Source organism: Pongo abelii, chromosome 19, assembly GCF_028885655.2.
Source record: "Pongo abelii isolate AG06213 chromosome 19, NHGRI_mPonAbe1-v2.0_pri, whole genome shotgun sequence".
In the NCBI taxonomy this organism is placed as follows: domain Eukaryota; kingdom Metazoa; phylum Chordata; class Mammalia; order Primates; family Hominidae; genus Pongo; species Pongo abelii.
This window is the reverse complement of record NC_072004.2, coordinates 69,733,140-69,759,515: the sequence shown is the minus strand read 5'-3', so window position 1 is coordinate 69,759,515 and position 26,376 is coordinate 69,733,140. Positions and strand designations below refer to the sequence as shown.

The following is a 26,376-nucleotide window of genomic DNA, read 5'->3' as shown; positions in this document are numbered from 1 at the left end:
AGCCTGGGCAACTAGCAAAACTCTGTCTCAAAAAAAAAAAAAAAAAAAAACTAGCTGGGCATGGTGGTACATGCCTGTAATGCTAGCTACTTGGGAGGGTGAGGCAGGAGAATCGCTTGGGATTCAGAGATGGAGATGGAGGTTACAGTGAGCCAAGATCACGCCACTGCACTCCAGCCTGGACAACAAAGTAAGACTCTGTCTCAAAAAAAAAAAAAGTAAAGTTTCATTCTTTTCCCAAAATGACACTAAATCCTCTAGGCTGGACACGGTGGCTCGCGCCTATATCCCAGCACTTTGGGAGGCCCAGATGAGTGGATCACATGAAGTCAGGAGATTGCAACCAGCCTGGGAAAGATGGTAAAACCCCGTCTCTACTAAAAATATAAAAATTAGCTAGGCATGATGTCGGGGGCCTATAATCCCAGCTACTCAGGTGGCTGAGGCAGGAAAATCGCTTGAACCCAGGAAGTGGAGGTTGCAGTCAGCCGAGATCACGTCATTGCACTCCAGCCTGGGCAACAAGAGCAAAACTCTGTCTTAAAGAAAAAAAAAAAAGCCGGTGCAGTGACTCACGCCTGTAATCCCAGGACTTTGGGAGGACAAGGTGGGTGGAGCACCTGAGGTCAGGAATTTCAGACCAACCTGGCCAACATGGGGAGACCCTGTCTCTACTAAAAATACAAAAATTAGCCAGGCATAGTGGTGAGCACCTATAGTCTCAGCTACTTGGGAGGCTGAGGCAGGAGAATTGCTTGAACCCGAAAGGCGGAGATTACAGTGAGCCGAGATCATGCCACTGCATTCTAGCCTGGGTGACAGAGCAAGACTGTCTCAGGGGAAAAAAACAAAACAAGACAAAAAAAACAGACAAATCCTCTAATGTAAGCTTTATGTTCTTTATGTGCACACTGACTTCTTTTACAAGTCCACTGTCATTTCACACAAGCCCCAATCCTGGCTCCATTAGAAGTTTTATTTACCCATCAATTAAAATAACCAACATTACTAATTGCATTCTGTATTCTACCCACAAGGTACTGTAGGTAATAAAATGATGTGTAAGTCACATTCTCAACATTGATGCTGCTGCAGTCTCAAGTGAGAGATAAAACAGAGAATATAAGTGAGCTCCTTACGAAACTTTTAGATTTTTTTTTTTTTGAGACGGAGTCTCGCTTGTCGCCCAGGCTGGAGTGCAGTGGCACGATCTCGGCTCACTGCAAGCTCCGCCTCCCGGGCTCATGCCATTCTGCTGCCTCAGCCTCCTGAGTTGCTGGGACTACAGGGGCCTGCCACCATGCCCGGCTAATTTTTTCTATTTTTAGTAGAGACGAGGTTTCATCGTGTTAGCCAGGATGGTCTCGATCTCCTGACCTCGTGATCCACCCGCCTCAGCCTTCCAAAGTGCTGGAATCACAGGTGTGAGCCACCGCAACTGGCCATTAGATTTCTTTCTAAAAAGCTTTCCTATGTAAAAATTACTTTTCATGTCAGAGATAGGAGCAGCTGGTACATGGATATGGAGCAGCTGGTACATGGATATAGCAGCACATGCACACATACAAAATAGAAACAGAAACACATCATGAATTTAAAATAAAAAAATAAAATTGATAATGGAAGACATCCTCATCTCCTTTTCTTTGATACAACATCTCACTGTTATCCAGGCTAGAGTGCAGTGGTGCGATCATGGCTCACTGTAGCTCCGACCTTCCAGGCTCCAGTAATCATTTCACCTCAGTCTCCCAAGTAGCTCAGACCACAGGTGCCTGCTATCATGCCTTTTCTTGTTTAATGGTAGAAACAGGGTTTGGCTATGTAGCCTAAAACACATGGGCTCAAAGAATCCTCTTGCCTTGGCCTCTCAAAAGGCTGGGATTATAGGAGTGAGCCACAGCACCTGGCCTATTTCCGTTTTTCTACCTTTAATAATTTATTTATATGTAGAATACTGATAATAATCATGGCCAGGGCTGGGCGCGTTGGCTCATGCTTCCAATCCCAGCACTATGGGAGGCCAAGGCAGGTGGATCACCTAAGGTCAGGAGTTCGGGAGCAGCCTGGCTGACATGATGAAACCCTGTCTCTACTAAAAATACAAAAAAATTTTCCGGGTATGGTGGCATGCGCCTGTAGTCCCAGCTACTGGGGAGGCTGAGGCAGGAGAGTCATGTGAACCCCAGAGGCAGAAGTTGCAGTGAGCTGAGATTGAGCCACCGCACTCCAGCTTGGGTGACAGCAGGAATCCATCTCAAAAAAAAAAAATCATGGCCAAACTCAGCAGCTCACACATGTAATGCCAGCATTTAGGGATGCCAAGGTGGAAGGATCACATGAGTTGAGGAGTTTGGGACAAACCTGGGCAACACAGCAAGACCCCATCTCCTCTAAAAAAAAAAAAAAAAAAAAAGAGGTGGAGGAGGAGATGGCTAAAAAAAAAAATCATGTTTAAAAATAATTAGATGGGCCCGGTGCAGTGGCTCATGCCTGTAATCCCAGCACTTTGTGAGGCCAAGGCAGGCAGACCCCGAACTCAGGAGTTCAAGACCAGCCTGGTCAATGTAGTGAAACCCCGTCCCTACTAAAAATACAAAAATAGGTGGGGTGTAGTGGCTCACATCTGTAATCCCAGCACTTTGGGAGGCTGAGGTGGGCTGATCACGAGGTCAGGAGATTGAGATCATCCTGGCTAACACGGCAAAACCCCATCTCTACTAAAAAATACAAAAAATTAGCTGGGCGTGGTGGCAGGCACCTGTAGTCCCAGCTACTCGGGAGGCTGAGGCAGGAGAATGGCATGAACCCAGGAGGTGGAGCTTGCAGTGAGCCAAGATCGAGCCACTGCACTCCAGCCTGGGCAACAGAGTGAGACTCTGACTCAAAAAAATAAAAAAATAAATAATAAATAAATAAAAATAAAAATACAAAAATTAGCTGGGCACAGTGGCTCACGTCTGTAATCCCAGCACTTTGGGAGGCCAAGGCGGGTGGATCACCTGAGGTCAGGAGTTCGAGACCAGCCTGACCAACATAGTGAAACCCCGTCTGTACTAAAAATACAAAAAAATTAGCTGGGCATGGTGGCATGCGCCTGTAGTCCCAGCTACTTGGGAGGCTGAGGCAGGAAAATCGCTTGAACCCAGGAGGTGGAGGTTATGGTGAGCCGAGATCACGCCACTACACTCCAGCCTGGGCAACAGGGTGAGACTCACTCCAGCCTGGGCAACAGAGTGAGACTCCAGACTCCATCTAAAACAAAAACAAAAACAAAAACAAAAACACTACAAAAATTAGCCAGACATGGTGGCACACACCTGTAGTCCCACCTACTCAGGAGGCTGAGGCAGGAGAATCGCTTGAACCCTGGTGGTGGAGGTTGTGGTGAGCCAAGATGGTGCCACTGCACTCCAGCCTGGGCAACAGAGTGAGACTGTCTCAAAAAATAATAATAATTAGATTAGGGCTGGGCCTGGTGGTTCATGCCTGTAATTCCGGCATGTTGGAAGCCCGAGGTAGGTGGATCATTTAAGGTCAGGAGTTCGTAACCAACATGGTGAAATCCCATCTCTAATAAAAATACACAAATTAGCCAGGCGTGGTGGTGGGCACCTGTAATCCCAGCTACTCAGGAGGCTAAGGTAGGAGAATCGCTTGAACTTGGGAAGCGGAGGTTGCAGTGAGCTTAGATTGCCCCAGTACACTCCAGCCTGGGCGACAGAGCAGAACTCTGTCTCAAAAAAAAAAAAAAAAAATGGCAGGCATGGTGGCTCATGCTTGTAATCTCTGCACTTTGTGGGGCCAAGGCAGGTAGATCACCTGAGGTCAGGAGTTCCTGACCAGCCTGGCCAACAGGGTGAAACCCATTCTTTACTAAAAATACAAAATTAGTTGAGTGTGGTGGCAGGTGCCTGCAATCCCAGCTACTTGGGAGGCTGAGGCAGGAGAATTGCTTGAACCCGGGAGGCGGATGCAGCCGAGATCACGTCACTGTACTCCAGCCTGGACAACAAGGGCAAAAATCCCATCTCAAAAAATAAATAAATAAAATAATAAATAGCTGGGGCACGGGGGTTCATGCCAGTAATCTCAGTACTTTGGGAGGCTGAGGCGGACAGATCACGAGATCAAGACATCGAGACCATCCAGGAGAAATATGGTGAAACCCCACCTCTACTAAAAATACAAAAATTAGCTGGGTGTGGTGGCACATGCCTGTGGTCCCAACTACTCGGGAGGCTGAGGCAGGAGAATCGCTTGAACCCTGGGAAGTTGCAGTGAGCCGAGATCTTGCCACTGCACTCCAGCCTGGCTATGGAGAGAGAATCTGTCTCAAAAAAAAAAAAAAAAATCATCAAGATTCTTTTTGTTTCCTCAACATTTTTCTGAAGTAAAAAAAAAAAAAAAAAATCAAGATTCTTACCCACATTAATATTCTAGCCACTATGTAAACAAGTATTGAAATGAGGTTCCTATAGCTAAAGGGCCAGGGTCCCTTTGGACAATGCTCAACTATTTCCTTTTCCAACAAAAACCATAAAAATATGGCTTTTATCTTTTTATCTATGGCTTGTATCTATCTATATTTTAGACCTCAAGTTAATTTTTTCCACATAAATTTGAGGTTCTGTTCCTGGCACGGTGGCTCACACCTGTAATCTCAGTACTTTGGGAGGCCTAGGCGGGCGAATCATGAGGTCAGGAGTTCGAGACCAGCCTGGCCAACATGGTGAAACCACGTCTCTATTAAAAATACAAAAAATTAGCTGGGCGTGGTGGCGGGCACCTGTAATCCTAGCCACTGGGGAGGCTAAGGTAGAAGAATCGCTTGAACCTGGGAGGTGGAGTTTGCAGTGAGCCAAGATCGCCACTGCACTCCAGCCTGGACAACAGTGTGAGACACCGTCTCAAAAAAAAAAAAAAATTTTCAGGTTCTCTTCTTCTCTTCTGTAATTCTCATCACGTGGCAGAATTTGTTATTACCTTTTTTTTAATTAAAATTTTATTTTTAGAGACAGGGTCTCTTTCACACAAGCTGGCGTACAGCAGCCCAATCATATAGTTCACCACAGCCTTGAACTCCTGGGCTTAAGTGATCCTCCTGCCTCAGCCTCCCAAGTAGCTAGGGCTAAAGGTACCTGCCACCACATCCAACTAATTTTTAAATGTTTTATAGAGATGGGGTTGTCCAGGCTGGTTTTGAACTCCTGGCCTTAAACAGTCCTCCCACTGTGGCCTCCCAAAGTACTGGGATTACATCCACAAAGCTCAGTCCATAAATACCTATTAATGTTAGAAAGAGTACATGGAATTTTTCTTTAAAATCACATTTTGGGTTGGGTGCAGTGGCCCATGCCTGTAATCCCAGCACTTTGGAAGGCCCAGGTGGGAGAATCATTTAAGGTCAGGAGTTCGAGACCAGCCTGGCCAACATGCTGAAACCCTGTCTCTACTAAAAATAAAAAAATTAGCTAGGCATGGTGGCACATGCCTGTAATCTCAGCTACTCAGAGGAGCTGAGGCAGGAGAATCACTTGAACCCAGGAGGCAAAGGCTGCAGTGAGCTGAGATCGCGCCATTGCACTCTAGCCTGGGCAACAGAAAGAGACTTCATCTCAAAAAAATAAAAAATAAAAAATCAGATTTTAGCAGTCTGGTCACGCCAAAAAAAAAAAAAAAAAAAAGGAAACATCATATTTCTTTCTATAAATAGTGATGGAGCCATTCCTTAAAATAGTTTTTCTCCCCCTTTCCATTTACTGTACTTGCATCTTCTTTAAAGAACAGAGGGTACGAAAAAACACTTTCTCACCCAGAGGGCTGCAATGTATCATCATTCAAATGACCAATATTGGCCGGGAGTGGTGGTTCATGACTGTAATCCCAACACTTTGGAAGGCCAAAGCAAGCGGATCACTTGAGTCCAGGAGCTCGAGACCAACCTGGGCAACATGATGTAACCCCATGTCTACAAAAAATAAATTAGCCGGGTGTAGTGGCATGCACCTGTAATCCCAACTAGTCAGGAAGCTGAGGTGGGAGGATCACTTGAGTCTGGGAGGCAGAGTTGCAATAAGCCCAGATCGCACCACTGCACTCCAGCCTGGGGGACAGAGCCAGATCCTGTCTCAAAATAAAATGAAATAAAATCACAACTATCACCTTGAAAGGAATGAAGGCTTGGGAATTAGGCTAGGATGCAAGATCAGTGGCACTTAATTTTGTGCTTACAATGAAGTTTCTTTCAATAAATGCAATTCACATCCCAAAGAGCACAATATCACAGTAGAATAAGCAAATTGCAACACAAAGACTGCCATCACATGTCACTGCTAAAACAAGTGTGTTTGGTGGTACTTGCCTAGTGAGTCCTGTCAAGATATTAAAGAAATACATATATATTGTTTTGAGACAGAGTTTCGCTCTGTCACCCAGGCTGGAGTGCAGTGGCATGACCTCGGCTCACTGCAGCCTCTGCCTCCTGAGTTCAAGCGACCCTCCCACTTCAGCCTTCTGAGTAGCTGGGATTACAGGCGCCTGGCTAATTTTTCTCTTTTTTTTTTTTTTGAAACGGAGTCTGGCTCTGTTGCCCAGGCTAGAGTATAGTGGCATGATCTCAGCTCACTGCAACCTCCACCTCCTGGGTTCAAGTAGTTCTTCTGCCTCAGCCTCTCGAGTAGCTGGGACTACAGGCAACCGCCACCATGCCCAGCTAATTTTTATATTTTTAGTAGAGACAGGGTTTCACCATATCAGGCTGGTTTTGAACTACTGACCTCGTGATTCGACCGCCTTGGCCTCCCAAAGTGCTGGGATTAAAGGCGTGAACCACCGCACCTGGCCACGCCTGGCTAATTTTTTGTATTTTTTTAGTAGAGATGGGGTTCCATCATGTTGGCCAGGCTGGTCTTGAACTCCTGGGTTCAAGTGATCTTATCTACCTCGGCTTCCCAGAGTGCTGAAATTACAGGCGTGAGCCACCAAGCCCAGCCTTGAAGTATTTTTGTTAACGCCTTCTATACAATTAGATTCATGCTTCAAAGTCATTTCAGTTCTCAATATTCAGAGGAATCATTAAAATTAAAGCTCTTCCCATCATCCCATTGTGAATTATATTCTAATTAGCAAATACTTTACATATTATTCTTTTACTTTTTATGGAATAATTTTTTTTTTTTTTTTTAAAGCAGCCCTTTTCAAAATAATCCTAGTTTGCACCCTGGATCGGAAGAGAAAAAACAAACCCGGCTATAAAAGACATTTTGTGAGTTATTTTGAATTCCAACTGAAAACAAAAACCAACAATAAAGACATTTTAGGGGCTACTGGGACTAATTGGTTAAATATTATGATTATTGATAGCTTTTTTTTTTTTTTTTTTTGAGACGGAGTCTCGCTCTATCGCCCAGACTGGAGTGCAGTGGCGCGATCTCGACTTACTGCAACCTCCGCCTCCCAGGTTCACGCCATTCTCCTGCCTCAGCCTCCCGAGTAGCTGGGACTACAGGCACCTGCCACTATGCCCAGCTAATTTTTTATATCTTTAGTAGAGGCGGGGTTTCACCGTGTTAGCCAGGATGGTCTTGATCTCCTGACCTCATGATCCACCCACCTTGGCCTCCCAAAGTGCTGGGATTACAGGCGTGAGCCACCGCACCTGGCCGACAGCATGTTATTTATATAACTATTGATGTTACTAAGTCAATGTTAAATTTTTCAGGGTGATGAAGATATTGTAATTATATAGAACAACGTTATTATTAGGAGAGACACACTGAAGTATTTAGAAGTAAAGGGTCATGATATCCACAGTTAAAGCAAATACGGCAATATGCGATCTTGGCTTGCTGCAAACTCCGTATCCTGGGTTCAAGCAATTCTCCTGCCTCAGCCTCTCAAGTAGCTGGGATTACAGGGGCCCACCACCACGCCCAGCTAATTTTCGTATTTTTAGTAGAGATGGGGGTTCACCATGTTGGCCAGCCTGGTCTTGAACTCCTGACCTCAGGTGATCTGCCTGCCTCAGCCTCCCAAAGTGCTGGGATTACAGGCATGAGCCACTGCATCCAGCCTATTATTCTTTTAATTGTTCTATAGGTATTAATATTTTCAACAAAAATTTAAGGGAAAAACTCGATTTTTTTTACATTTTAATCAAAATTAGCATTATCAATAAACTTAGGCTAGGGATGGTGGCTCATGCCTGTAATCCCAGCACTTTGGCAGGCCAAGGCAGGAAAATCACTTGAGGTCAGGAGTTCCAGACCAGCACGGCCAACATGGTGAAACCCCCATCTCTACTAAAAATACAAAAATTAGCCAGGCATGGTGGTGCATGCCTGCAGTCCCAGCTACTGCGGAGGCTGAGGTGGGAAAATCACTTGAACCCGGGAGGCAGATGTTGCAGTAAGCCGAGATGATGCCACTGCATTACAGCCTGGGCGACAGAGCAAGACCATGTCTCAAAATAAAAAAAATAATAAAATAAATAAAATAAACTTAATGATAAAATAGGTTAACCAGGCCTCAAATTCTAATTCTCTCTTCCCGAGTAATAATGTCATAAATACAGACTTTCCCACTGAAAATATCAAAGACATTTCCTGTTCATAAAACCATGAGGGTAGTGTTGACAAAGATTAAAACAGAAAATGCTTTATGTTTAGATCAAGGGGGTTTTTTCCAGTTCACTATAGGACTTACCTATCCATGTCATCATCTCCAGGTAATAAGGGTGGGAGGGGCAGAGGAGGCAACGTTGAAGTTTTCAGGTGTGGAATAGCAGCTGTTACAGATACTTGAGTCTTCACAGAAACCTGTACAGGGGGCTGAAAATTTGCCTGAGAGGACACAGCAGATGTCTTTGAGTGAGTAGAAGGGGGCAAAGTTGAAGTACTGGAAGCAGGAACCTGACTAAATGCTGGCTGAGAAGGAGGCAGAGGTGGTTGCTGTGGAAGAGCTGGTATTGGAGGCAAAGGTGGCAAAGGGGGTGTCTGAGGTGGAGGGGTAGTAGTTGGTAGAGGGGGTGGGGGAGAAGTAATTGTGGGAAGAGGTGGAGGGGTCTCCTTTTCTGATGTTTCTGTCTCCTTTGGAGTAACAATCTCCTCTTTCAGTGCTATGGGTTTAGAGTCTCTTGCTCCCTGTGCTTTCAAATCTTTAACAAGATGCTTCTCGGAGTTCTCATCCAACTTTACTTTCCCTGTATCTGAAGAATTTTTTACCTCTGTGTTTAGATGTGTTACATTCACCAGTTCAGTATCTGGGGCAGATTTTTCCAATTTTACACTTCTGGGTAACTTTTTAGACTCCAAACCTGAATCCTTAGCCTCTACTGAACTGTTCTCTTTTCTAGGCAAAAATACAGGTGAACCCTTGGATTCCTTTCCATCCATCTTTGCTGCAGCAGCAGCAGCTGCTCTTTCCTTCTTTTTCCTACTGAGTTCAGCTCCCAGACTGGAATTAAGTGGAAGCCTGACAGGTGAGATACTGGAATGACGACTGCGTGAACTGGATCTCTTCTTTTTACTATGAGAAGATGAATGTCTTGAATATGCAGGACTTCTACTTCTGGACTTCATGGATTTCCTACTGGAAAAATAAAAAGGTAGTTTTAAATGAATGGACTACAGTAGTATATGGAAGAAAACAGATCAACAAAACAAACTATGAAGAACTGTAACTTATCAATCTTAAAATAGATTAAGTGCCATCAAAAACAAGGAAAGTCTGAGAAATCAGCCCAATCAAGAGGCACCCCAAGGAGACAAGACTAAATGTAAGATGGTATAATGAGTAAGATCCTGGAACAGAAAATGGACATTAGGTAGACTAAGTAAATCTAAATAAAGTATGGACTCCAGTTTATAATTATGTATCAATATTGGTTCATTAACTGTAACAACTGTACCACATTAATGTAAGATGTTAACAATAGGAGAAACTGGATGCAGGGATATATGAGACTTCTTTGCACTATCTTCACAATTTTTCTGTAAATCTTAAACTACTCTAAAAAAATAAAGTTCATTTAAAAAATACATTAAACTGGCCAGGCACGGTGGCTCACACCTGCAATCTCAGCATTTTGGGAGGCCAAGGCGGGCGAATCACCAGGTCAGGAGATCAAGACCATCCTGGCTAACATGGTGAAACCGCATCTCTACTAAAAAATACAAAAAATTAGCCGGGCGTGGTGGCAGGCACCTGTAGTCCCAGCTACTCAGGAGGCTGAGGCAGGAGAATGGCATGAATCTGGAAGGTGGAGCTTACAGTGAGCCACTGCACTCCAGCCTGGGCGACAGAGTGAGACTACGTCTCAAAAAAAAAAAAAAAAAAAAAAAGATTAAACTAAATCCTACAAGAAAACATATCTGAATCATATAACAATAAAATTATCTACTACTTATTCATCTGAAAAAAGATGGGTCACTATTTTTTTTCCCACATTGGAAAAGAAACAGCCATACTCACAATGATTACTTTCAGAATTTTGAATTTAATCTTTGATATAGTGAAAACAGGATAAAGCAGTCATGCCTGGCCGGGTGCAGTGGCTCACGTCTGTAATCCCAGCACTTTGGGAGGCCAAGATGGGTGGATCGCCTGACATTGGGAGTTCGAGACTAGCCTGACCAACATGGAGAAACCCCGTCTCTACTGAAAATACAAAATTAGCCAGGCGTTGTGGTGGGCGCTTGTAATCCCAGCTACTTGGGAGGCTGAGGCAGGAGAATCGCTTGAACCCAGGAAGCAGAGGTTGTGGTGAGCCGAGATTGTGCCATTGCTTGCACTACAGCCTGGGCAACAACAGCAAAATTCCGTCTCAAAAAAAAAAAAAAAGAAGTCATACTCCATAGTAAAGGTGGGTTATATCCATCAGGAAGTTAAAAGCAACAAGCATGCTTCACCAAAACCTAAATTTGTTAGCTGGAGAGTTAATTGGCAGAGCCCAGAAAAATATGTTGTTTCTAGCATCCTCAGTTTATAATAAAGTTGTAAAGTTTAAAATAAAGTACTAAACAAATTCCCAACACACAAGACTTAGGATTTACAAAACAAAGTGGAGAAAATGTTTTACCAAAATAACTTTTAGAACTTTTCAAAAACATGAGGGCTCCTAATATCTTTATTATAAAATGATTTCCAATAGGCTTTTTAGAAACTCCTAAAGATATTATTGCATGTTTGATTAATTTTCTTCTTAAGGAAGGCTTTGGAAATAAAATCTGGGAATCTATGGGGCAGATCATTTTAAGTTGAAACCCAAATGTCATTAATTCTCATGACTTTTTACTAAAGCCTAACATGCTAAGGCCTCAATGTGTGACAAAACAAAAAACCAATACAGGCTGGGTGCCGTGGCTCACGCCTGTAATCCTAGCACTTTGGGAGGCCGAGGCAGCGAATCACGAGGTCAGGAGATCAAGACCATCCTGGCCAACATGGTAAAACCCTGTATCTACTAAAAATACAGAAATTAGCTGGGTGTGGTGGTACATGCTTGTATTCCCAGCTACTTGGGAGGCTGAGGGAGGAGAATCGCTTGAACCCAGGAGGCGGAGGTTGCAGTAAGCCAAGGTTGCAGTGAGCAGAGATGGCGCCACTGCACTCCAGGCTGGCGACAGAGTGAAAATCTGTCTCAAAATTAATTAATTAATTAGTTAATTAATTAAATTAAATTAAAACATTAAAAGCGCCGGGCACTGTGGCTCACGCCTGTAATCCTAACACTTTGGGAGGCCGAGGCAGGCGGATTACCTGAGTTCGGAGTTCGAGACCAGCCTGACCAATATGGAGAAACCCTGTCTCTACTAAAAATACAAAATTAGCCGGGCATGGTGATGCATGCCTATAATCCCAGTTACTCGAGAGGCTGAGGCAGGAGAACCGCGTGAACCTGGGAGGCAGAGGTTGTGGTAAGCTGAGATTGCGCCAATGCACTCCAGCCTGGGCAACAAGAGTGAAACTCCGTCTCAAAAATAAAAAATAAATAAAAACATTAAAAGCATAATTGGACAAAACAAAATTTTCCCAGTAGTCTAAAACAAATTGCTTCCATTCTAGGTCATCATATCTTCCTTTATCTTTGATCAGGGAGATATGGTAAGACTGACATATAGTAAGACTGACATGAACCAAAATGTTTCAAAACAACATATGTGTAAGGGAAACAACTTGCATAATGGCAGCGATGATTTTCTTTTACCTATACTGTTTCTTGCAAGTTTGCTTCCAAAAGTTAGTTAAAATATAAAATTATTATTGAAAGCTGGGCGCGGTGGCTCACGCCTGTAATCCCAGCATTTTGGGAGGCTGAGGCGGGTGGATCGCCCTGAAGTCAAGAGTTTGAGACCAGCCTGACCAATATGGTGAAACCCCAGCTCTACTAAAAATACAAAAAAATTAGCCGGGCATGGTGGTGTATGCCTGTAATCCCAGCTGCTCGGGAGGCTAAGGCAGGAGAATTGCTTGAACCCAGGAGGCGGAGGTTGCAGTAAGCCAAGATCACGCCACTGTACTCCAGCCTGGGCGACAGAGAGACACTCCGTCTCAAAAAAAAAAACTAAAACTAAAAATATTGTTGGAATCAATAGAACTAAAAAACAACACCACAAACAGGAACATGAGAATATAAAATACTGAAAGGTACTAATATTGACCAAATATCCACTTACCCTTAAGAAAACTAATATTCCTTCTGTACATATTTGGCTGAAACAAGAGGTTTTCTCTGCTCGAAATACAGCTAAGTAACATCTCTATCCCAGGGAAAACATGTAAAACCCAAAACACTAATGCCAGCTAGCTACCAAGTACTACTGTTTTAGTCAGCATGACCAAATCTTCCTAAGGAAGTCTGTTAGAAACCCTTCAATTTCTCACAGAAGTCTACTGTTAACAGATTTGGATGGCCATATACTTGTGGTATTTTTAGTGATACAAATGCTACATTTAAGTTCCAGGTTCACTCTTCTAGAAAAAAGCGGAGGAGTAGACAACAAATAGGTAAACACAGCCAGCAATAAGCAATGTGTCTTCAAGAAATGTCTTCAAAAACAAAGGTATTTCCCCCGCACTGAATTAAGTTAGGTTCCACTCAACTATTAATCATTGCTAATCTAGCGGATGCAAAGACACTGCATTTCTGCCGAAGCATTTTCAGTCTTTTAAAATGATGTTGTTTGGCCGGGCGCGGTGGCTCATGCCTGTAATTCCAGCGCTTTAGGAGGCTGAGGCAGGCAGATCCCAAGATCAAGAGATCAAGACCATCCTGGCCAACATGGTGAAACCCCGTCTCTACTAAAAATACAAAAATTAGCTGGGCATGGTGGCGCGCGCCTGTAGTCCCAGCTACTTGGGAGGCTGAGGCAAGAGAATCGCTTGAACCTGGGAGACGGAGGTTGCAGTGAGCTGAGATCGCACCACTGCACTCCAGCCTGGTGACAGAGACTCTGTCTCAAATTAAAAAAATAAAATAAAATAAAATAAAATGTTGCTTATTTCATTTTGACTGTCTCCCAAGTAAAGAAACACAGAGAATATCATAGAAGGGATCTGTATGTTCCTCTGACTCTACAAAATTTTTGTACTGTTTAGAATTTCAATCAGTGAAGAAAAACATGTAATACACACATACAAACATATAATGCTCTCTATAAGCCAACTAAAAGCGTGCATGTGTCTCTGGGAATATTATATAATGTTTATATTTGCATGTTACGCTACCATATTGTGTCTCCAATTTTTTCTAAACTTATTTTTACCATTACTGACTAAATTATGTGAGTAGAGATTCCTTTGCTATTTTTTTTTTTAGATGGAGTTTCACTCTTGTTGCCCAGGATGGAGAGCAATTATTGCAATCGCGGCTCACCTCAACCTCCTCCTCCTGGGTTCAAGCAATTCTCCTGCCTCAGCCTCCCAAGTAGCTGGGATTACAGGCATGTGACACCACGCCCAGCTAATTTTGTATTTTTAGTAGAGAAAGGGTTTCTCCATGTTGGTCAGGCTGGTCTCGAACTCCTGACCTCAGGTGATCCGCCCGCCTCAGCCTCCCAAAGTGCTAGGATTACAGGCGTGATCCACCACGCCTGGCCTTTTTCTTTTTTTTTTTTTTTTGAGACACAGTCTCGTTCTGTTGCCCAGGCTGGAGTGCAGTGGCGTGACTTTGGCTCACTACAACCTCTGCCTCCCAGGTTCAAGCGATTCTCCTGCCTCAGCCTCCCGAGTAGCTGGGATTATAGGCGCATGCCACCACACCTGGCTAATTTTTATATTTCTAGTAGGGACGGGGTTTCACCATGTTGGCCAGGCTGGTCTCAAACTCCTGACCTCCGGTGATCTGCCCACCTTGGCCTCCCAAAGTGCTTGGGATTATAGGCATAAGCCACCACGCCTAGCCTCCTCTACTCTCTTAAGAGAACATGAGATATGCTGTTTTATCTAAGAATCCAAAAGGAATCACTAGAAAGAAGCACTTCTTACTGAAACTCCTTTTAGTGTTTTAGTCTTAGCATACTCTTCTCTATTCCCATACCCTAAACAGTTAACAATTTTTACAGCCTTAATGAACTACTCTATCAAGAAACACATATTCTAAGAATACTTTTTAGACTTCCTTAAAACACTAAGCAGCATGGCTGGGCGCATTGGCTCACGCCTGTAATCCCAGCACTTTGGGAGGCCGAGGCTGGCAGATCACCTGAGGTCAGGAGTTGGAGACCAACCTGGCCAACATGATAAAGCCCTGTCTCTACCAAAAAAATACAAAAATTAGCCAGATGTGATGGTGGGCGCTTGTAATTCCAGCTACTCTCAGGAGGCTGAGGCAGGAGAATAGCTTGAACCCGAGAGGCAGAGGTTGCAGTGAACCGAGATTGCGCCACTGCACTCCAGCCTGGGCGACAGAACAAGACTCTGTCTCAAAAAAAAAAAGCAGCTTTACAAATGCTACACTTAAGACTTAGGCATTTTACTGTATATAAATTTTACTCCACACCCCACCAAAAAAAAAAAGGGTAATCCAGCTAATGGTAAACATGTTAAAGTGTTTAGAATGAAGTATACTGATGTCTGCAACTTACTTTGAGATAAATGAAAACAAAAGATAGATTAATAGACAGGTAGATAGACTACAAAATATATAGCTTTTTTTTTTTTCTTTTTTTTTTTAAGACTGAGTCTTACTCTGTCTCTGTCACCTGGGCTGAAACGCAATGGCACGATCTCAGCTCACTGCAACCTCTGCCTCCCGGGTTCAACTGATTCTCCTGCCTTAGCCTTCTGAGTAGCTGCGACTACAGGCGCACGACACCACACCCAACTAATTTTTTATATTTTTAGTAGAGACAGCTTTTCACCATATTGGCCACGCTGGTCTCAAACTCCCTACCTCGTGATCCGCCCGCCTCGGCCTCCCAAAGTGCTGAGATTACAGGTGTGAGCCACTCCTCCTGGCTCAATTTTTTTTTTTTTTTTTGAGACAGGGTCTCACTCTGTTGCTCAGGCTGGAGTGCAGTGGTGTGATCACAGCTCACTGCAGCCTTGACTTCCTAGGCTCAAGCAATCCTTCCACCTCAGCCTCCCAGGCAGTGGGGACTACAGATGTGCACCACCGCGACCAGCTAATTTTTTTTTTTTTTTCCTGTAGAGAACGGGGCCTCACTATGTTGCCCAGCCTGGATACAGCAAATATTTATTATAGAATCTAGGTGTTACATATATGGGTGTTCACTACAATTCTTTCAACCTTTCTGTGCTGGAAAATTTTTTATAATAAAATGGAGGAGGAAACATTAAGAACTCCTGCCCTTGACAGCTAGGAACACTCTGCAGCTTGATGTACTCACACCATTTATGAATTGTAACTTTAAGTCAGCAAAAATTACACTGAAATACAAAAGCCATGCATGAGCCAGGCATGGTGGCTCATGCCTGTAATCCCAGCACTTTGGGAGGCAGGAGGATTGCTTGAGCTCAGGAGTTCAAGACCATCCTGGGCAACAGGGCAAAACCCTGGGCAACAGGGCAAAACCCAGTCTCTACAAAAAAAAAGAAAAAAAAAAATTAGCCAGGCATGGTGGCATGAACCTGTAATCCCAGCTACTCAGGAGGCTGAGGTGGACGGATTGCTTGAGCCTGGGAAGTCAAGGCTGCAGTGAGCCAAGATGATGCCACTGCACTCCAGCCTAGGCAACAGGGCAAGATCCTGTCTTTCAAAGAAAAAAAAAGTCATGCATGAATTTTTTTCAAATTAGCACAATTTCTCTGCTAGTGTTCAACATCCTCACTCATAATTTACTGAGTGATATTATGTACAAGGCACTGTGCTATGCACTTCAAATTGACTAATTTAATCATCACAACCCTTAAAAGTAGGTATTTATTATTCCCATTTTACACCTGAAGCAACTCAGGCAAGGAGAAATTAACTCATTTGCTAAAGGTCACAAAGCAACATTAGGATTCCACAAAGGTCTAACTAAAGCCCACATTCTGTTTTTGTGAACAGAAGTGAGGCCACAAAGGAGGTACATCTCATTACCTAGGAACAAGAACACAGTTTTCCAAATAATTCATTCTAACAACAAAATTTCAAACTAGCATGTCTTTCTCGCAAAAATATAAAGAAGGCATTATTATCATGTGTTTTAAAGAAAGATTTTGAAAATTGTCAGCGGTCACAAGGTAGGTCAGTGATGATGCTGTAAAGAAAACCAAATTGTCCTTGGAACCAATTTCTGCTAGGTTATACCATTAAAAGGGTAACAGACTAATCAGCTGAATTTCCACTAAAACATCAGTTAAAAGACAGGAATCTTTTGTAAATTATTAAAACAGTGCCAAGTAGGAAATGAATAAATGTACAGGTTTGGGGACTCAGTGGACAACACAAATAGGATAAACTAGGCAAGTAACTTCAATACAAATTTCTTAAGTCTTCAACCAGGTCCCGTAGAGTCTAAAGCACAAATACCAATGTGATTTTTAAAAATTTAAAACTAAGCAACAGAAATAGCTAGACATGCTCTGGGAACTAGTTTCAACTCCATCCACTCACTAAGCAGAAGCCTTTGACGTTTCTCACTCAGAAGCTTACAAGTGAAGACCCCACCACTGGAAGTACCTACCTTTAGCGGTTTGAGGCCTATGTACTCTTCACTTCTCGAATTCTGGGTTAAGGGGAGACAGATTCACACACTGGAATGACTAGCCAACAGCAAAGTGTTCTAGTCAATGATGAACACTGCGGGCTTCCACACAATGTTAACACGCTGAATGCCAATTCCTTGCAACCCACCCTAAATGAGGAAGGACTGTTAGACAAATAGCTCACCTGGGGAGTGGACTCCGACTCAGAGACCGCTTGCTCAGGAAAGGGCTGCTGGACCGCCTTCGACCATAGGGACTGGGCGATCGCCCGCTGTAAGAGCCACTCCTTTCGTAGCTGGACGACCGTCTCCTGCTATAGGGACTGACAGATCTCTGTCGCCTACTGTAGGGGCTCGGTGACCGGGTGCTGGACTGGTAGGCCGAAGGCTCCTTGTAAGGGGGACTGACCGACTGCCTTCTCGAGGTACTTCCAGGACTTTTCTTGTAGGAGTCATAATTGCTCGAGGTATGAGATCGTGGGGGACTAAGGTCATAATCTTGGCCATAAGAAGCTCCCGAGGGGCTATCATCTTGTTTGGAGCTGTCAGACCACTTCCTGTGGGGGCTCCTGGATCTCCGTTTTGGGCTGTCCACTGTTTTATAACTTTTGGGTGTTTCCCTTTTTCGATGACTTTTACTCCGGTCTTTGTGCCCAGACTTCAGCTCCCGTTCTTTCCTGGTCTTCTCCTTGTGGAGCTTGGATGACCTGGATTCCTTGCTGCTGCTTTTGGCTACCTGCGCCTTCCCATAGTCATCAGTCTCCTCATTCGAACGCTTTGAACTTCCCGATATCCGGTCCTTCATCGATCCCGACTTGCTGGAGACTTCTTGGCTTTTTTCTTTTTCGGTCTGTTTAGCTTTTAGTAAGTCCCGGGAACGCCTGTGCTGGTGGTGACGATGTTTGTGCAGGCGGTCGCTCCGATCTGATCCACGACGTTCGTCGTTCTCCCTTCGGTCTAGTTTGAAGGCCATGTCATCGGAGAAGGTGTCGGAATCAGAGCTGATATCATCATACTCCACCAAAGGTTTGATAACTGTGCCCAGGGATGCTGCTTCGGGGGTCACCAACCCCATGTCTTTGGAGTGTTTGGACTTATGCCGCTTGTGCTTCGATACCAAGCGGTGACGCTCTCTGCTGTTAGAGCTGCCGCCTCCCGATGACGGCTGCAAAGTTCCAGAAGCTCCTCCACTCCCGTCCTTCTTGCCCCCATGTCTCTCTGAATTGGGCATTCCCTTTCCCCTGACCTGAAGAAGGGAAAAAAGTTCCCCAGCACTCCAAAAAGCAACCCCCACCCACCCCCCCAACCCCAACTCCACGCCCACCAAAGCGCCCCGGGAAGGGGGTGGGGAGGGCAGGGACGGTAGCCCAGGCTCCTCCTCCCTCCCGACGCCTCAGCACCCTTCTACATGAGGTGGGGGTGAAGGAGCGAGGGAAGAAATGAGAGTTCCTCGGCAGTGGAGTTGCGAGACAACGGGGAGCTGCTCAAGTCTGTTTCCTTTTCTCCCTCCGCCGAGCCAGTCCTCAGGCCCAGGCGCCGGGAAGGTCGAGGAAGTGAGAAGCCGATGGCCCGGGGCTGTGGGGCCGACTCCAGCTCTGGGGCCCTGCGAGGACTACGCGGGCCCTTCCCCTACCCGGTAGCCCGGCTCAGGGCGGCCTCCTGTCGCCGGGGTGCCGCGGCCTAGGTGCCTCACGCCCCCTTTGTCCCTCGCTCCTGAGGGAGCCCCCTTCCTTGCCCCCGTTTCACCTCCACACCAACACACACACACTCTCTCTCCCTCACACAGACTCAGTCACACACTAGATTAAACCGAAACGGCACTTGGAGAATGGGGGAGGGGCAATCCCAGAAATCGTCGCGAGAGTCCAGTAGGCTCTCGCGATGTTTCGTGCTTCGCTTTCACCTCATTCCTCTGCTTATCAAACAACGCGAGATCAGGTCCCAAACTAGAAACGCGTTTCACCTGAGTCTCGCGATGAGCTCCCGGAGCTCCCCGTTTGAGCAAAGCTTTATTGAAACGGAACAAACCGAGTTTGTTTTTTTTTTAACCAAAACTTTATCGGTAACTGATTAAACAAACACTCCCAGGCTCCGTGACAAAATAATTTTAACATCCTTTTTAACAAATCTTTTAACTACCAGGATGACTTTTTTTGTTTGTTTTTTGTTTTATTTTGAGACGGAGTCTCGCTCTGTCGCCCAGCCTGGAGTGTTAGTGGCGCGATCTCGGCTCACTGCAACCTCCCCCTCCCGGGTTCAATTGATTCTCCTGCCTCAGCCTCCCGAGTAGCTGGGATTACAGGCGCCCGCCACCACGCCCGGCTAACTTTTGTGTTTTTAGTAGAGACAGGGTTTCACCATGTTGGCCAGGCTGGTCTCGACCTCCTGACCTCAAGTGATCCTTCCGCCTCGGCCTCCCAAAGTGCTAGGATTACAGGCGCGAACCGCCGCGCCGGGCCATTTTTTTGTTTGTTTGAGACAAGATCTGTCTCTGTTGCCCAGACTGGAGCGCAGTGGCACGATCTCGGCTCACTGCAGCCTCCACCTCCTGGGCTCAAGCAATCCTCCCACCTCAGCCTGCCGAGTACTTGGAACTATAGAGTCGCGCCACCACGCCGTGCTAATTTGTTTCTATTTTTCGTAGTGATGGGGTTTCGCCATGTTGCCCAGGCTAGTCTCGAACTCCTAGACTCAAGCGATCCGCGATCCTTGGTCTTGAACTCCTAGAATGAAGCAATCTGCCCGTCTGGTCCTCCCAAAGTGCCGGGATTACAGGCTTGAGCCACCGCGCCCGGTTGAGATTATTTTTTACAGAGCGAAAGACAAATGTCCGGACATTTCAACCCAAGTCCCTGAGTGTTTTAACAGTGCTTCCCACATATAGGGTGTGTGCTACCTGCCAAGCATTTTACATACATTATCTCTAATTTCACAATTATCCTGCAAAACATGAGATTTTCATCCCTGTTTTATAGAAAAGGAATCCCAGCCTCAGGGAAGTTGAATCATTTGGTCCAACAAGTGCCGCAGTCAACATTCAAATTCATGTCTTTCTGAGACTAAAACACAAGCTCTTCCATCCTATGGCGCTGTCTCCTCACCAATCTTTGCTTCAAATCTCAGAACCTAAAAGCTCATCCCATCTTGAGATCCTCCCATGGCTGTTATTGGATAATTTAGCCTTTCATCCTCATACAAAAGATTATAATATGAACAAGAAAAGCATAGTATTAATTAACAAGAAAATAACACTATCTTACACTGGCCCCTAATTTATTACTTATAAAAACTTTCGCGTACCTTAAGTCATTCCATCTTCACAACAGTCCTCTGAAATAGATTGTATAAGTGAGAAAACTAAGGCATGGAGAAGTGAAGGGGCTTGTCCAAAACGGAGAAGTTCAGCTGGTAAATTCAGGACCAGAAAACATTCTGAATTAAGGTAGTCTCAATTCTCAAAAATCACTCTCTGTAAATGTTCTTGTTCTTTTTGCTCACAGGGCGATCCAAAACTTTTTTTTTTTTTTTTTTACCTAACTTTGTGTGTGTGTGTGTGTGTGTGTGAAGGGTCTTGCTCTGTCGCCCAGGCTGGAGTGCAGTGGCACAATCATAACTCACTGTAGCCTTCACCTCATGGGCTCAGGTGATCCTCCCACCTCAGCCTCCTGAGTAGCTGAGACTACAGGCGCAGGCCACCAGCCCAGCTAATTTTTATTTTTATTTTTTTGTAGAGATGGAGGGCTTGCTATGTTGCCCAGTCTGACCTCAGACGCCTGGGCTCAAGCAATCCATCCACTTTGGCCCCCAAAGTGTTAGGATTACAGGCGTGAGCCACCACACCCGCCGTCTCTAAATGATTGAGTCCATAAATACTGGTTCTAAAATAAAAAGATCAGGCCAGGCACAGTGGCTCACTCCTGTAATCCCAGCACTTTGGGAGGCCAAGGTGGGCAGATCACAAGGTCAAGAGATGGAAGAGATGGAGACGATCCTGGCCAACATGGTGAAACCCCATCTCTACTAAAAACACAAAAATTAGCTGGGCTTGGTGGCGCACGCCTGCAGTCCCAGCTACTCGTGAGGCTGAGGCAGAGGTTGAACCCGGGAGGCAGAGGTTGCAGCGAGCCGAGATTGCACCACCACACTCCAGCCTGGCAACAGAGCGAGACTCCGTCTCAAAATAAATAAATAAATGAATAAATAATTAAAAAATGAAAAAAATAAAAAGACCAAGTTCTCCACGACAACTTTTTGATCTTCTGTGGAAGTATAATTAATGCTATCAAGAAAAAAAAAGTGGCTGGGAGTGGTGGCTCATGCCTGTAATCCCAGCACTTTGGGAGGCCAAGAGGGGAGGATCATTTGAGGTCAGGAGTAAGACCAGCCTGGCCAATGCAGTGAAACCCTGTCTCTACTAAAAATACAAAAATAGGCCGGGCGCAGTGGCTCACTCCTGTAACCCCAGCACTTTGGAAGCCGAGGCGGGCAGATCAGGAGGTCAGGAAATCGAGACCATCCTGGCTAACACTGTGAAACCCCGTCTCTACTAAAAATACAAAAAAATTAGCTGGGCGTGGTGGCATGTGCCTGTAGTCCCAGCTACTTGGGAGGCTGAGGCAGGAGAATGGCGTGAACCCGGGAGGCAGAGATTGCAGTGAGGGGAGATCACGCTACTGCACTCCAGCCTGGGCAACAGAGCAAGACTCTGCCTCAAAAAAAAAAAAAAATTAGGGGTCAAACACTGTGGCTCATGCCTGTAATCCTAGCACTTTGGGAGGCCGAAGTGGGAGGACCACTTGAGGTCAGGAGTTCAAGACCAGCCTGGCCAACACAGTGAAATCCTGTCTCTACTAAAAATACAAAAATTAGTCAGGCGTGGTGGTGATCGCCTGTAATCACAGATATTCAGGAGGTTGAGACAGGAGAATCACTTGAACCCAGAACGCAGAAGTTGCAGTGAGCCAAGATCGTGCCACTGTGCTCCAGCCTGGGTGACAGAGCAAGGCTCTGTTTTGTGTGTGTGTATATATATATACACACACACAAAAATTAGCCGGGCATGGTGGCATACGCCTGTAATTCCAGCTACTCAGGAGGCTGAGGCATGAGAATCACTAGAACCTGGGAGGCAGAGGTTGCAGTGAGCTAAGATTGCACCACTGCATTCCAACCTGGGCAACAGAGTAAGAATCTGTCTAAAAAACAAAAGTGGCTAACAAAAAGAAAAAAGGGCTGAGTGTGGTGGCTGACATCTGTAAAACCAACAATTTGGGAGGCCAACGTGTGAGGAATTCGTGAGCCTAGAAATTGGAGACCAGCCTGGGCAACATGTTGAGACCTCTGTCTCTACAAAAAAACACAAGAAATGACAGGCCGAGCGAGGTGGCTCATGCCTGTAACCCCAGCAATTTGGGAGGCTGAGGCAGGCAAATTGCCTGAGTTCAGGAGTTTGAGACCAGCCTGGGCAACACGGTAAAACCCCATCTCTACTAAAATACAAAAGAAATTAGCCGCCGGGCTTGGTGGCTCACGCCTGTAATCCCAGCACTTTGGGAGGCTGAGGCAGGCGGATCACCTGAGGTCAGGAGTTCGAGACCAGCCTGACCAACATGGAGAAACCCCGTATCTACTAAAAATACAAAAAAATTAGCCGGGCATGGTGGCCCATGCTTGTAATCCCAGCTACTCAGGAGGCTGAGGCAGGAGAATCGCTTGAACCCAGGAAGTGGAGGTTGCAGTGAGCCGAGATTAGGCCATCGCACTCCAGCCTGGGCAACAAAAGAGAAACTCTGCCTCAAAAAAAAAAAAAAAAAATTAGCCAGGCGTGGCGGTGTGGGCCTGTATTCTTAGCTATTCGGGAGGCTGAGGCAGGAGAATTGCTTGAACCCGGGAGGCAGAGCTTGCAGTGAGCCAAGATCATGCCACTGCACTCCAGCCTGGGTGACAGAGTGAGACTCCATCCCTACAAAAAACAAACAAACAAAAACAAGAAATTAACCAGGCATGGTGGTGCTTGCCTATCGTCCCAGCTACTCTGAGGCTGAGATGAGAGGATCACTTCAGCCCAGGAGGTCAAGGCTGCAATGAGCCATGATCATGCCACTGCACTCCAGCCTGGGTAAGAGAACAAGAACTTGCCTCAAAAAAGAAAAAAAAGAAAAACACGAGCCAGGCATGGAGGCTCAGGCCTGTAATCCCAGTACTTTGGGAGGCCAAGGCTAGCAGATTACCTGAGGTCAGGAGTTCAAGACCAGCCTGACCAACAAGGAGAAACCCCGTCTCTACTAAAAACACAAAAATTAGCCCAGCGTGGTGGCACATGCCTGTAATCCCCAGCTACTCGGGAGGCTGAGGCAGGAGAATTGCTTGAACCTGGGAGGTGGAGGTGGAGGTTGCGGTGAGATGAGATGGTGCCATTGCACTCAGCCTGGGCGACAAGAGTGAAACTGTCTCCAAAAAAAAAAAAAAAAGAAAAGAAAAACACAAGTACTGGAACTCAGTTGTGAACACTTCTTATTCACCGCTATAGGAGGATAGGACACCCTGGATATATTTTCTTGAGACAAGGTCTTGCTGTGCTGCCCAGGCTGGAGTACAGTGTTGCCAGGACACTCTGGATTTATTTTCTTGAGACAAGGTCTTGCTCTGTTGCCCAGGCTGGAGTACAGTGGTATGACAATGACACACTGCAGTCTTTTTTTTTTTTTTTTTTTTGAGATGAAGTCTCACTCTTGTCCCCCAGGCTGGGGTGCAATGGCACGATCTCGGCTCACTGCAAGCTCCACCTCCTGGGTTCAAGCGATTCTCCTGCCTCAGCCTCCCGAGTAGCTGGGATTACAGGCACCTGCCACCATGCTCAGCTCATTTTTGTATTTTTAGTAGAGGTGGGGTTTCGCCATGTGGCTAGGCTGGTCTCGAACTCTTGACCTCAGGTGATCCACCTACCTTGGCCTCCCAAAAGGCTGGGTTTACAGGTGTGAACCACTGCGTCTGGCTGACACACTGCCATCTTCACTTCCTGAGCTCAAGCAATCCTCCAGCCTCAACCTCTCCTGGCTGGGATTACAGGTGTGAACCACAGAGCCTGGCTAATTTTTTTTTGTATTTTTTGTAAAGATGGGGTCTTGCTATGTTGTCTAGGCTGCTCTTGAAGTCCTCGGCTCAAGGGATCCTCCCACCTGGCCTCTCAAGATGCTTGGAATACAGGCATGGGCCACTGTGTCTGGCCTTGAATGTTTTACATGATGACAGATGGCATGAGACTTCCTGGGCTGATTAAATGTAGTGACCAGTCAGCCATAGTAAGTGTTGGCATGGGTTTGTTGTCATGAGTTCAACAAAATTCACCCTGATTTTCCTGTCTTGTAAATGAGATCAACTTTTTATTTTTATTTTTTATTTCTTTTTTTGAGATGGAGTCTTGCTCTGTTGCCAGGCTGGAGTGCAATGGCACTATCTTGGCTCACTGCAACCTCTGCCTCCCGGGTTCAAGCGATCCTCCTGCCTCAGCCTCCTTAGTAGCTGGGATTACAGGTGCATGCCACCATACCTGGCTAATTTTTGTATGTTTAGTAGAGACAGGGTTTCACCATGTTGGTCAGGCTGGTCTTGAACTCCTGACCTCATGATCCACCCGCCTCGGCCTCCCAAAGCGCTGGGATTACAGGTGTGAGCCACCGCGCCTGGCCTTTTTTTTTTGGGATGGAGTCTCCCTCTGTTACCTAGGCTGGAGTGCAGTAGCTTCATCTAGGCTTACTGCAACCTCCGCCTCCCAGGTTCAAGCAATTCTCTGCCTCAGCCTTCTGAGTAGCTGGGATTACAGGTGCCTGCCACCATGCTCAGATGATTTTTTTTTTTAATTTTTAATAGAGACGTGGTTTCACCGTCTTGGCCAGGCTGGTATTGAACTCCTGACCTTGTGATCACCCCCCGCCTCGGCCTCACAAAGTGCTGGGATTACAGGTGCAAGCCACTGCGCCTGGCTGAGATCAAGTTTTTAATTCACGATGTACCCACAGTAGAATGGAAAAGTGAAGACGACAGAAGGCATCGGTGATGTGTCAAAATCTGGAAGAATTAAATTGATTATCCAGATTAAACACCAGCAGAAACTTTTTTTATTTTTTTACTTTTTTTGAGACGGAGTCTCGCTCTGTCACCTAGGTTGGAGTGCAGTGGTGCGATCTCGGCTCACTGCAAGCTTCGCCTCGATCTCCGCTCACTGCAAGCTCCACCTCCTGGATTCACACCATTCTCTTTCCTCAGCCTCCCAAATGGCTGGGATTACAGGTGCCTGCCACCATGCCTGGCTAATTTTTTGTATTTGTAGTAGAGGCTGGGTTTCACTGTGTTGGCTAGGATGGTCTCGATCTCCTGACCTCGTGATCTGCTCGCCCCAGCCTCCCAAGGTGTTTGTATTCCAGGCGTGAGCCACTGCACCTGGCTGAACCTTTCAAAATTATCTGTTACTGCCTCTTGAAGCCAATTAGAGACCACTAACGAATGAATGAATGAAGCTTTATCCCTGAAACTTTGAACTTATAGTATCTTGAATTTCTATAGCACTTTAAAATTTTTCACAGAACTCTTTTAATCCCGTCAATAAATTTCAATTGAATAAATAATGAAATTACGTTATTTTTATTACTATTTTTATTTATTTTTTTGAGACTAAGTCTCCCTCTGTCGCCCAGGCTGGAGTGTAGTGGCACGATTACAGGCGTGAGCCACCACACCACACCAGGCCTATTATTATTATTATGCTTATTGAGAACAGTTTCAATCTGTGGCCTAGGCTGGAGTGCAGTGGCAGGATCTCGGCTCACTGCAACCTCCACCTCCTGGGTTCAAGCAATTCTCCTGCCTCAGCCTCCCAAGTAGCTGGGATTACAGGCATGTGCCACCATGCCCGGCTAATTTTTTTGTATTATTTTGTATTTTGTATTATTAGTAGAGACAAGAGTTTAGCCACGTTGGCCAGGCTGTTCTCGAACTCCTGACCTTAAGTGATCCACCCACCTCAGCCTCCCAAAGGGCTGGGATTATAGGCGTGAGCCACTTATTATCAACATCTAATATAGGTTAAACTGAGACTGAGAAGGAGTTAGATTGGACCATGTTTACACTTAAGTGTAGGAAGTGCCTGGAGCCAGGACACCTCACTTCTACATACTAAACCAGTACTTTGTATTGAACTACCCTTCCTTCCTCCCTCCCTCCCTCC

General features: G+C 45.6%; 1 protein-coding gene across 40 annotated transcripts in view; it reads right to left on the bottom strand.

Moving 5' to 3' along the window:
• The window catches only part of CDK12 (cyclin dependent kinase 12), a 106,325-nt gene extending 87,201 nt beyond the window's left edge, over positions 1–19,124 (bottom strand). For 33 of the 40 annotated variants that reach the window (XM_054546513.2, XM_054546517.2, XM_054546516.2 and 30 more), the window contains exons 1-2: positions 17,339–19,069; positions 8,707–9,591 (exon numbers count right to left, since the gene is read on the bottom strand). In XM_054546513.2, the coding sequence (XP_054402488.2) occupies positions 8,707–9,591; positions 17,339–18,384 (1,931 nt within the window). In that variant the 5' untranslated portion in view covers positions 18,385–19,069. Of the gene's footprint in view, positions 1–8,706; positions 9,592–17,338 lie in introns of all 40 variants that reach the window. The other 7 variants (XM_063718178.1, XM_054546534.2, XM_063718186.1 and 4 more) reach the window with 2 other exon arrangements.
• Between the last annotated feature and the right edge of the window lie 7,252 nt (positions 19,125–26,376).